General features: G+C 32.8%; 1 protein-coding gene across 2 annotated transcripts in view; it reads right to left on the bottom strand.

The window, feature by feature from the left end:
* KLRF2 (killer cell lectin like receptor F2) overlaps positions 1-12,539 on the bottom strand; it is an 18,997-nt gene extending 6,458 nt beyond the window's left edge. Inside the window, exons 1-5 of one of the 2 annotated variants that reach the window (XM_019630548.1) lie at positions 12,395-12,539; positions 9,212-9,310; positions 5,181-5,228; positions 1,504-1,652; positions 1,015-1,130 (exon numbers count right to left, since the gene is read on the bottom strand). In XM_019630548.1, coding sequence (XP_019486093.1) covers positions 1,015-1,130; positions 1,504-1,652; positions 5,181-5,228; positions 9,212-9,310; positions 12,395-12,482 — 500 coding nt within the window. In that variant the 5' untranslated portion in view covers positions 12,483-12,539. The remainder of the gene's footprint in view (positions 1-1,014; positions 1,131-1,503; positions 1,653-5,180; positions 5,229-9,211; positions 9,311-12,394) is intronic. The other variant, XM_019630549.1, reaches the window with a different exon arrangement.
* Between the last annotated feature and the right edge of the window lie 816 nt (positions 12,540-13,355).

Here is a 13,355-nt window from a genome sequence, read left to right as displayed (position 1 = left end):
ACCACCCAGAGTCAGCTCGCCTTCCATCACCGTATATTTGGTTCCTTTTACCCTCATCTACCACCCTCTCCTCTGTGCACATCATTTTTCTTAAATGATTAAAGGAAACCTTTTAAAAAAGAGCTATGGTTCCCTTATAATATGTTGGTTTTCAAATAAAATAAAAGATCCCAAGCATTTCTTACTAATTTTTGTCAAACATCATAATCAAAATAGTTCCAAAAATGAATACTGCTTCATACTTTAGTTTTATATTGATGAAAGATGATGGTAAATGGAGAATAGAAGTATTAATAACTAAGAGTACATAAATACCAACACTGAAAGTAATTATCACTCCACGGCCTTTGCTCCAAACTTGCCACATCTCAGGTGCTATAGTAGTGTAACGTGTAAAGAATATGAGATCTCAAAGAAGAATGTGTAAATGTATATGACACTTAAGAAATTTAAAGCACTCTTATATGACTTACCTATGTTGTTCATACAAGAACATTGTGAGGAAAGTTTCATTATTGTTTTTATACAGGTGAAGAAATTGATATAAAAAAATGGGAGAATTTTCTAAGGGCAAAACTTTACTTGTAAATTCACAATTTTTTATTTCAGTTCAAGAGATGTTTTTATATATTCCAGGTGCTTTTATTTACAAGTGAATTTTATCTTTGAATTTACTATAATAGAAAATATTTGATTAAAATTATTTTAAATGAGATCCAAGTCAGCTTAAAATTTCTTTTTAATTATCATTTTTGACAATAATATCTAGATGTCATATGAATACTTTCTAACCCCATTCTCTCAACATTACTGAATGTTAAAAGAAAAAGGAAAGGAAGCAAAAAAGAAAAAAAGGATGAACAGAAGAAAAAGAAAGGAAGAAAAATGAAGAGAAAAATTTTAAAAGAAAAGAGAAAGATAAAAAGACTTGGAAATTAAGGAAGCTTAATTTAAAATACTTTTCTGTAAATAAAACATCACTACGCCATCCCTGTCCCTCAAATAATTGCTTACATTTTTTGTTTCAAAAAATCATGTTCATTTATCCACTTCCATTGTTTTCCTGGGGATATAACATATAGTCCAATCCAAACAGGACACCCAGGTTTTAAACTCTTCTGTATGAACTCCTATGGAGGAAATTGTGTGTTCATTCATTCATTTTTTGGGGGGAAAAAAAGTCAATGCCTACTATAGAATAAGGCACTGTGCCAGGCGTAGATGAAATGGTAAATAATCATTTATTTCATAAATAATATGTTTTTATCATAAACAATAGTAATTATATTATGGTTAATGACTGTTCAAAAGCAATGAGTATAAACTACCCACAGCTTTTTGGGGTTTTTTTAGTTGAGCCATCCTGCCACCTGTTGGCAGCTCAGAGGCAGCTCAGCTCGGGCTGAGAATCGAACTGCTGTTGCTGAGAGCTCAAACTCTTGAGTGAGCTCTTAACCAACTGAGCCACTCGGCCGGCCCTAGATATTGTTTTTGATTCCTCACCAGCTCCTTAGAATTGTTTATCACTGGCAAATGTGCTTGGAGTTTTGTGCAATCACGTTGACTCTCATTCCAAGTTTTAGGAGAAGTTGGAAACTTATAACACTTCCCTTGGTTCAACAGCCAGTCATTTGGGCACATATGCTTATTTTCTGAAAGAAAAGGTAGGAAAATAATTAATTAAACTCTACAGTCAAAAATAAAATGTGAATAGTATCAAATGTAATTGACTAGAAAATGGGTTTTACCAACTCGCTTTTTGTGATTAAAGGCAGTTCTATTAGCAGAACAAGAATGAGATTAATTCATTAATCTGTGTATTTCTGGAAATGGCAGAAAGGTTTTGGGTGACGACTGGGGTGAACAAATCTTGTGAATTCTGATCCCCATAATTAGAAGAAACAAATATATAATTTTTCTTGAGTGTTTATTACTAACTGAAAAAAAAAAAAAGAGCCTGTTGCTTAAGTCCCTCCACTATCTGATTCTTACTCCTTTTTCTGGAGGTTGTCTACAACCAGCAGTTCATTTCTGTGAGATTACTTACCACTATTAATACTTACCTCATTGCACTGGATATGTTCATCCTGCTGTGTTTTTCATTCAGTGTTCCCTTAGCCTTGAATAGCCTTCTGTTCTGATTTCATCCTCTAAATTATACTTATCTTTTAATGTTCAATCATATTTCCACTTCAAAAACAAAGCCTTTAACCAGTCATAATTTCTGCCACCTCTAGGACTCATAACATGTACGTATCATTTAACAAAGGATGAATTGTCTATGTCCTTGTCATTTGTGAACATCTCCCTGTCTTTTACCTGACGGGAAAGTTCTTGATGTGACTGTCATTTTTATTTTTGAATCTCCTATCAATTTAGCACTTTGATTATAGTGTCTAATTGTTGATTGTTGAATGATTGAATTACATATCCATAAGTTAGAGCATGTCATAATTTTCATTGTTAATATTTTCATCTACAAGCCTAAAATTTTGTTAAAATGTATTTTAAGAAATGGAGTTCATATGTCCAGCTAAGATGGCAGGGGAGGGGGAGTAACATCAACAGATAGAGAAGACTATCATGGACTAATTTTCAATATATAAAATTTCATATATATCCTTACCTCAAATATATACTTTGTACCAGGGCAAGAGTTGCCAATTCTAAATAGTTATAATTTTGCAAAAAAATATTTGAAGACTTAAGAGAACTGGATTCTAATCCCAGCTGTACAAGTACATAGTTGTGGACTAAAAGGTATAAAAGGACCTCAAATATACCTCCCAATTTATAATTTGAAAGGGGCTATTTATTCACTATTATTAGGGAGAAGGAGTCATTTGGACCAAGTGATTCCATTAGGTAGATATTAATAGACTGGTCAATAAAGTACAGTTTAGAGCTGTAAAATACGTTAAAAATTGTCCAAATGATCAGTGTAATATGTTAAAATACCAAAACTTAATGCAAAATGTAGACACTGATTGTCCAAAGAGTTATTATAGTTAACTCAGCTTCAAGTGCTGTCTTCAATAATTAGAAAACATATTATGGGGATGAGGATGAAGAAAAACATTTATTTAGCAAGACTTTATATCAATTCCTGTCTCAGATGCTTTACGTAATAATAAAAACAAACATATATAGCCATCATTGGGGGCCAGGCAGGTTTCTAAGCACCTACCATATATTTAGTTTTTAAATAACTTTATAAAATAGTGGAATATGTTAAATTACATGATGGAAATATAAACAGAAAAATCCAGAGTATGGAAATTATACAAAATCATGACCCATTTATTTTCCAACAAATAAATGGCAAAGGAAAAATAAAATGAAGTAAAGAGAATCTAAAGATTAAGAGACTCAATAGACATTGAGACATTTTAACCAAATGCAATTGTGATCTTCTGATTCTGATTCTAACAAATCAAAGGCAAAAAAAAAAGCATTTTAATGCTGACTACATAACAAATAATATTAAGAAGTTATTGCTAATTTTGTTAGGGGTTGTGGTAGGCACAATTCTAAAAGGGCCCACAAGATTTCTACCGCCTGGTGTACATGGCCTGTGTAATTCCCTCTCCGTGAGTGTTAGTCATACCTGTGAACATAATGGGATATCACTTCCATGGTTAAGTTAGATTATATGGCAAGATGAAGGGCTTTTGAAGACAAAAGAAGTGTGCTCAGTCAGTTCATTTTGGGTTGATGAAAACAGATTATCTCAGGTGGGCCTGACTTAGTCAGGTACACAACCTTAAAAAGGGGACTGGGCCTTTCCTGAAGGCAGAGAGAACTCCTATTGTCTTTGAGGAATTAGGCTTCCATGTCTTGAGAGGCTGTGTGAGAGCAACAGATGGCAAGAAAATGCAGGGACCCTTTAGGAGTTTAGAATAGCGCTGGATGAAAGCCAGCAAGAAAGCAGTGACAACCTACAATCCTACAACCACAAGTAACTGAATTGTACCAACAACCACATGAGTTTGCACGAGGAACCTCAGCTCCAGAAAGGTGTGTGGACTGGCCAACACCTAAAGGATATCCTGTGAGACCCTGAACAGAAGACCTCATTAAGCTGTGCCCAGGCTCCCAACTCATGGAAGGTGGATATTAAATAATATTTGATTAAACTGCTAAGTGTGTGGTAATCTGTTATACATCAAAAGAAAATTAACACAGGAGTTAAAATGATGTTACGATTGTATTAAGCAAATGGAGCCCTTAACTGTAAGAATCCTGTACTGAAATATTTAAGTATTAAATGGCATGCTATCTGGTAATTGCTTTAATATAATTCAGTTTGGGAGAGTGTTGATGGTGGAAATATAGATGAAATAATATTGATTATGTCTTAATAATTTTTGGTACTGTTTGAAAGGTACCTAATTTTACTTCTAGTTTTCATAATTAAAGTCTAAGAATATAATAAAATAAAACTTTATGAAGTAGATGTTATTATTACCCCCAATTTACAGATGAGAAATTGAGTAACATAGAGACTGTATAATTTTCCGAAAGTCATAAAACAAATAAATATCAGAGCTGACATTCCAACCCAGTTAGTTTGGCTCTACAGCTCATGTTGTTAACCACTGCATCATACTGCTTCTATATGATATTAATTTGTGTATTAGTCAGGGAAATACAACAGAAAGAGAGATATCAAGAAATGGGCTCATGTGTTTATTGGGGCTGGAAAGTCCAGAGTAGGCTGGCAGGCTGAAGACTCAGGGAAAAGCTGATACTGAGGCTCAGATTTGGAGTCTGAAGGATGAATTCCCTCTTCCTTTGAGGAACCTCAGTATTTTTTCTCTTAAGGCCTTCAACTAATTGGATGAGGCCCAGCCACATTATGGTGGCTTTACTCAAATATATCTGCTTTACTCAAATCTACTGACTTTGATGTTAATCTTATCTAAAAAGTAATTTCACAGCAACATCTAGACTAGTGCTTGACCAAATATCAGGGAACCATGTGTGGCCTAGCCAAGCTGACACATAAAATTAGCCATCACAGCTGGTTTAATTTACACCAGATAGTCTATGATATAGTTATTATAACCCCATTTAAAAGTTTAACTAATATTTAATTTGCCAAAATTCATGTGGCCAATTGGTTGAAATTTCTTGATTCAAACATAGAACAGCGCATTATAGACAAAAAGGAACATTACCTGCTAAGCTGCTGACATTTACATTCTGTGAGAAATCCATTTTTTTATCTGTACTCAATGCAAAGAAAAAATATAATGAGTGACATATAAAAATGAATAGCAATCTAGGTATATGAGAATAAAAATACTAGCATAAAATAAAGACATACAAATAAAATTTTAAAATATCTCTCTTCTACTAGGCTCCTACTCCTTTCCTTCCTCAGAATTAGTCACTTTTTATCATATCAATTTTTATCCGTTTAAGTGCTACTCACAATAAACCACATATCTATTACTTTTTTGTATGCTATTTCTTTTTTCTCCACTCAAATTTTTAAGTGATGTTATTTTTTCTTGTTCCAAGCACTCTCCCCCCCACCCCCCAAAAAATTGTTTTTCACAATATCAAGTTTCTTCAGCTTCTTAGCTGCATTATTTATAGATTGTTTTTATGTAGACAGAATTAATTGCTTTCCAGGAACACAGAACAGCTGATAACCTACAATTTCTTTTCATTACATTCTTGGGCTAGCTTCACTCGATCTAATATCAGTGCCCCTCCCCCTTTATTTGTTTCCAGAAATACATGAAAAAATTATATTTCTTAATTACTCTTGTTTTAAACTTATATTAAAATCAAGTTCAGAACTTTGAAGGCATTAGTACAAAAGGTATCCTTTTATATACACTTAAAAATCTGATGCCAATTTGTTTCTCTTTGCTTTGGGAGAAAACTGGTTTTTTTTTTAATTAAAATTTATTGGGGTGACAATGGTTAGTTATATTACATGAGTTTCAAGTGTACAATTCTGTAATACGTCATCTATATCACATTGTGTTCACCACTCAGAATCAGTTCTCCTTCCATCACCACATATTTGATCTCCTTTACCTTCATCTACCACCCCCTTTCCCCCTTATCCTCTGGTAACCACTAAACTATTGTCTGTGTCTATGAGTTTTTGTTTCTTTATTTGTTTGCCTTGTTCCTTTATTGCTTATGTTGTATTATATCCTACATATCAGTGAAATCATATGGTTCTCGAACTAATTTTTTATGTAAACTCTTAGGATTGTATCTTTACCGATTTGTCCTGAAATATGATGAGGATTTATCTAGCTGTCTATCTATGTATCTATCTATTATCTATCTATCTATCTATGTATCTATCTATTATCTATCTATCTATGTATCTATGTATCTATCTATCTATCTATCATGCATCATCTATCTCATCTATCCATTTATCACATATATATATATATATATATATATATATATATATGTATTCTATTCTTAATTTGTTGGGCAGTTATAAACTGAAAACTTCTATTTTGGGGTTTTGTTTTTTTCTCCTGAAACTTTTTTTATTGTTTTGCATCTTCTTTTCCCCCCTATTCTCTTCTTCTAGAAATTTATTAGAGATATCACCCTTTCTGGAAGGACAGTAAGTTGTGCTTTTGTCTTCAAATAGCCTCAATTTATTTATATTTATTAATTTTTTCTGACATTCTCCTCTATGGTCTGGGATATTTGGTTAGCTACCATGAATTTTTAAGTAGAAAAGGCACAGGAAATAGACAAGCTCTGCAAGTAAACCAATACACTGCTCCCTTCCCCCACTCCAGAACCAAAACAAGGGGACATATACCCTATTGTACCGACCACTGCTCCATAAAATAAGAGCCCTACCTAGCTTGTTCTGCATAGCTCATTGTTTTGAAAGGATTTTGACGTTTTGTTGTTGTTGTCTGCATGATATGGTAGATAATACCACTGTGTTGAGTAGAATAAGAGGCTCTCAAGACAGCATTCTAAAATAGCATTCTTTATAAAGTCTTTCAGTTAATTACTTTGCTTTAGACCTTTCTTTACACTCTGTACTCAGCTCTAAAAACTGAGTCCTGCCTGGGTTTTGCCATGAGGAATGGCTTCCATCCACACTGTAACCCTTTGTTGTACTTTCTTGGAATTGTAGTTCTCTTCATTGATTAATCCAATAACATCCTATTGCTTTTCATTTTCTTTAAATTTTTCTTTTCTTTCCATTCTCTGTACTTTTATTAATTTATTTTATTTTGTTATTGTTTATTATTCTAATATAAAATCTTGGGAGAGCATATGTAAATATTTATGATCAATAATTTGTTTTGCCCTGAATGCCATGGGGAATATTTTTAAACTGGTCAAATTACTAACACAAACTTAATAGACATAAAAATGCTGAAATTTTCACTAATTTATTATAATTTAAAATATCACTAGGAAAAAATATTACCCCTACTAATATTTCATCAATATGTCAAATTTTAATGATTTTTCTCAATAGCATCTTTTTTAAAAAGAATGACTATTGCACAAATTATGTGATTTTTACCATTTATATTTTACAGAAGAGAAAACTGTGTCATAAGAGAGCAGTGGTGGCCTGTAAATATTGTAGTCAGTACCTAACAAGAAACCATTTACTCCTGAATTTTAAGGGCTTTTTAAAATGCTATAATAATTATTATAGTCTAGTCAATTTTCCTGGAATTACTGGTTAAATGATGCTTACTTAGATTAACTCATGAAAACTAATATTAGTCATCTAATATTAAATGTTAACAAGGTAGAGGATTTCATATTATCAGTAATTGACTTCAATGTAAGGGTTTATTTAACATATCTGAGGGATATGGTTGGTTGACAGCTTCCCAACCAAAATGCTGTGCAAAGTACAGAAGAATCACCTGAAGCAGAGCATTTATTTGGTCTTAGAAAAGTCTGACATTTTCTACTATTATATTGGGGGGGGGTTATATATATATAGTTGCCCCCAAAAAATAGACCCTTTACTTCTTTGTCTCCCTCAGAGAAGTTGCTTTAAGGCTCATCTATATTTATCTTTTTAAATTTTATTTTATTATTATTTTTTTAATTTTATTGGGGAATTGGAGGGATGGGAACAGTGCTGGGGAATTGGGGGAAGGGGAACAGACAAGTTGCTGTCCTTTTGTTCTTCAGTCTAGTTGTGGAGGACGTTGCTTCACTGGCCCAAGTTGGCACCATCATTGCGCTCTTCCCGGGTGAGGCAGATCAGTCACCGGCTTCTGGACTGCCGCTCACTGCGGCTGCTGGCTACACATGGTAGCCCATGGCAACCCATTGCCACAGGGGCTACAGCCTACGCTGTCGCTGGCGACTTCCAGCAGCCCAGCTCCAGGTTGAGCTGTTGTTCAGCATCTTAGCTGTAGAGGGCAGTGTAACTGGCCCTCATATGTGGGATCCGAAACTGGGGCCCTCTGGCATCCCAAGCCAGTTCTTAACCATTGCGCCACTCGGCGGGCCCTATTTATTTATTTTTTTAGCTGAGCCATCCTGCCACCTGTTGGCCAGCTTAGTGGTAGCTCTGCTCAGGCTGGGAATTGAATCCACCACCCTGTTGCTCAGAGCTCGCACCCTTGAGGGAGCACTTAACCAACTGAGCCACTCGGCCAGCCTGAGGCTCGTCTATATTTAGATACCTAATTTCAAAGGCCCCCAGAGTTCATGTTTCCATGTTAATATTACATATTTTAGCCCTACATTTTCAAGAACCACAGTTTCAGGAGAAGCACAGCAAATTATAGAAACCATGAATTTGTCTGGTTATTTCAAGTATGCGTACAGAATATACATATTAAATACAACTTAAGAAAAAAAAAGGTGAAGTCCATCTAAAATGGTTTTCAAATAGGTCTTTTTTTTCAGCTAGCACATTTCTACATTTAAATTATCTCTCAAGTGATACTAATAAGCACATACTCTGTAAAATACATCACTACTTGTTAAAAAAATAATAAGTCAACCTTTTAGTGAAGGTTATTCAAAAGAAAAGATACAGAATAAGTACTTATTTTACATTTGAGTGTTTCTTAAATTTTAAAGAATTTTGTAATATGACATATGGCTAGAAAGTTTAATTTGCCACTTTTGGACTAGAATGTGGATCTGATCTTAATATTATGAAGAATTCAAGATCAATTTATCTTTCAAAAGTGCAAAAATAAATGAACTCCATACTCACCACAAAAGTTCAGGCCAATCACTGTCACCATGAAAATCAGAATCCCAATGCATCCAAATACTAGCATAATACAATAATAATGTGGATACAAGGAGAAATCTGAAATGTTGAGATGGTTTTTCATGAATTTTAGAACTCTTGTGATTATTCACTTTATAAACATTTTCCTGTCTTTCTTTGATAATTATTTGGTGATGCTTTTGATAACTTAAAATGATTTATTAAATTCTCTCTATATTTATATATATGTAATTTATAATGTATAGTGGTATATGTATTATATATTAACATTTAAAATATAATGTAAATATATAATTTATATTCTATATATAACATAACATAATCTATAATATAAATATATGTTTTATATTGTATATAAAATACATATCAAATAATATATAATATATGTTCTATATGTCATATGTATTATATATAGAAAGTAGAATTATATGTAATATATGATATATATATAATGCTATTGTAAATTGACTAGTTTTTTTATTTCATTTTTGGATTGTTCAATGCCAAGTGTATATATATCATGTGTGTTATTTATTTTAATGACTCACTGTTAAAAATAAATGAAGAAAAGGAATATTTATTAAAGTTCTATTATGTACCAGTCACTGTACTGGGAGTATTCACATGTTATCTCACTTTTATATATGATATATTTCTCTGGCTTTGACTTTTTGCACAGGAATCAGTGTCAGCCTAAACAGCATAGATTTCTGGTTAATTCTGCTTATATAAAATTTTTGCCATAGTACTCTTTTGGCTCAGAGTTGGCAGGAGTAGTCGCTTTAAAGAGGAATAAATGGGGAACCTCCAGACATTAAACAGGGATATATGTGTTATTATTCTCTCTTAATTTGGCTATATTTGTCCACATATTAGCACTTTTAAATAAATTAGATATATACACTCTTTCTACAAGCACAATGAAGACAGATATCTTTTCACACGCATAAATGATACAAATATTTTCTTAATGTAGAAACATTCCAGCCAATTTGCCTTGCTAGTGGCCAAAAATAAAGTCAAGTAACTTGATACTCAGCTAATTATTCCCCAGTTTTTCCTAGCTTATAAATAAACAAGCACTTAATTCCATTACTGCGGTTGTACATTTCACAAATAATTCATGTTCTAAGTCATAATAAAAGAGGGCTATTTCTCAAATATGGGTAATAGTTAGATGTTTTATTTCAATTGATACTTATGGACTTAGTGTATCTCTTTATATCTATAGTACACAGCTATAGAATGTGCTGTATATAGTAGAACTTTTGAAATTCACTGCCCTATTGTCTGTATTACAAAAGAAATCCAAAGTAAGTTTTTATTATTTTTTCTTGCTGGTGGCTGTTTCTTTACTCCAGCAAAAGTAGAAAGACCTCTACATAGCTGAAAATCCTCAAAATACATTTCTGCAAGTTATGAGGGAATACCAAGTCTAGGCATATGCAATTAACTGGTTCCATACTTGCCAGGAAGGAAAATTTTAAACTCATTGCCAAATAACATTATAGCTATAAATTAAAGATTACTATTCTTTTATCTAAGCCACAATGTACCTACTATATCAAGCCAGGTATCCAGAGAGCTGAGTGCCTAGATTGCATTGCATTGGCCCATTCCAGAAATGCTCAGCTGGATACCATTGGCATCCCAAGGGCAGTATTAGGAAAGTGCTCTATGAAACCTCTTATCATTACTGCAACAACACTAATATTATTACTATCTACTTTGTGATGGGAATTTTTTTTTCTGGATTTAATAACAAGATTACTTATATCCATCTTAAACAATAGGCGTAATTGTCTTATAAGGCAAGTCAAATAACTGGTTAGGTTTCCCTTACTCATCAATTACAAAGAAGCTTAGAAACAAATTTATGACACACAAAAAAATGCTCATAGTAATGTAATGTTTGCTTAATTGCAGGACTACTTTTTCTTGTTAGCTGGATCTTTATTTCACTTATTATTTAAATGGATGTTTATGGTATCTACACTCAAATTTTATATAGATTTTACTGACCTGTCTATTACAAGGTGGTTTATAAACAAGATAAAAAAATAGTTAATAATTTAGTTTAGCATCTACATAAAAATCACAAGGTAGATTTGCTTTATTATAAATAAAGGTATTGATATTTAAGAAACAAAATATTTTGCCCAAGGCCACGCAGAAGTCTATGGGATTAACTGTCCAATTCAGTCAATTTAACTCCAAGTTAACTCCTAGTTAAGTCACTGGTGAAAAAGGAAGTGTTTGTTTCCTGACATTCAGATCATGAATAGGACTTTGAGCTTCCAGATGTTGACAAAAGTATCATGTTTTTGAAAAAAAAAATCTTGAATTCACTAGATGAAAATCGGGATGGTACATAAGGACATTCAACAAGAGTACATATGGCAGAGCTGTTTTTCACCAGCAATTCTAAATTTCTGACCTGACAATCCCAGCTTAGACCTTGACTATTTCAACAGGATTATTTTAAAAATTTGTTTTAGACCAAGAATTTAGAATCTTGTTATTATTAAATTTGTCTATAGTACATATAACAGATCCGGAAAAAAAAACCAAACAGAAAAAAACTTAGACCAGATACAGCAGCCCTAAGTAGAAAAGATTAATGTTTTCTTTTATTTTGCCCTTCTCTCATTCCCAATAGACTACTCTGCCAATTCCATGGCTCTTTTTGGACAATTAAAAAAATAAAATATGTATATATGAAAATGCTTTTTAAGCTGTAAAATTCCTTAGAACCACTGCTACTTCTACTAGGCATCTTAATATAGATATCATACTCAAATAATTACTTCCAAGAACCTTATGTTTTGTAGGAGGAATAATTTCTGTAAAAAAAAAAAGCTAACTTTGACCTTTTACTTGAAAGTTACCTTTTTATTCTTATGCTACAACATTGAAGAGACCATACATCATCTTATTAGCTCCTCTCAGGCCCCATGGCTGCAAAAATACTTTTTTGTTTTGTCTTTTATTTGATGCTTACATTAATCTAAATAACCTATCTCAGACAACTTATGTCCATTTTTTTAAATCCCAGAATATAGTTAACTTTAGCACTTTAAAAGTATTCAAACATAATTGTCTTCCTATGAGAATAACCCAATTTTAAACAGGAGTCTGAGTGAGGAGAAACAGTATCCCTACCTTTAGATCTCTGCCTGGATTTGAAAAGATTTTTGCGATTCAACATCATGTAGCCATCTCCATCCTCCATCTCCTCAAACGTTTTCATGTGAAAAGAGCAAAAGTAAAATGGAGAATATTTTCAGCCTTGGATATTTCTCCTAGCACATTGTACCAAAGACTAAAAGGAAGTCTAAAATTAGCCAAAGATTACTCAGGTATAGGTGTCTAAAACCACACAGGATGTGTTGATGAATGAAAATGGATGGACATGTTAATTGCTGGCTAAAATTCTGTAAGCTGCAAGGTAAGTAAAGGAAGCTATTTTATTCCATTTTTTTCAAAAAATATTTATTGTGCACTTACTATGTACCAGCCACTTGTGTGCAGTGTATTAGGAACATGAAAGTAAGCAAGACAAACATACTTTCTACCCTCATATCTTTTATATTATAGTAAGAACAAAATGAAATAAAACAAATAAATACCAAACAAACAAAGTCAGTGTCTGGCTTGGTAAGAATAAAACTTTTAAATTCAAAAAAAATTTTAAATATACATTTTGCTATTTAGGGACATATCAGACTAGTAGAGTCTAGATAAAAAATGCTTAGATGAGGCAAAACAGGAAAATAATAGATCAATAAATTGCAAACTAGTGAGATCAGAATTATTTTGAAAAAAATAACTTTTTTTTTAATTGTTAGTTTCAGGTGTACAGAACAATGCAATAGTTATCCTTCTCACTCTTTGCACAGAAACAAACCCTCTCCCCCATCTACTGCCCTCCCACCCCCGATATCATGCTTATCTATTACAATTCCATTGACTCCATTCCCACACTCCACTCCACATCCCGTGACTATATGTATATATAATTATAGTTAACATACAATATTATTCAACATCAGCTTCAGAAATACAGTGCAGTGGTCAGGCCTCTACACCGACTATGAAGTGGTCTCCCTAACAAGACATGAGT

The sequence above is a fragment of the Hipposideros armiger genome, unplaced genomic scaffold, assembly GCF_001890085.2.
Source record: "Hipposideros armiger isolate ML-2016 unplaced genomic scaffold, ASM189008v1 scaffold_922, whole genome shotgun sequence".
Classification (NCBI taxonomy): domain Eukaryota; kingdom Metazoa; phylum Chordata; class Mammalia; order Chiroptera; family Hipposideridae; genus Hipposideros; species Hipposideros armiger.
Note: the sequence above shows the minus strand (reverse complement) of the source record. Positions and strands in the feature narration are given on the sequence as shown.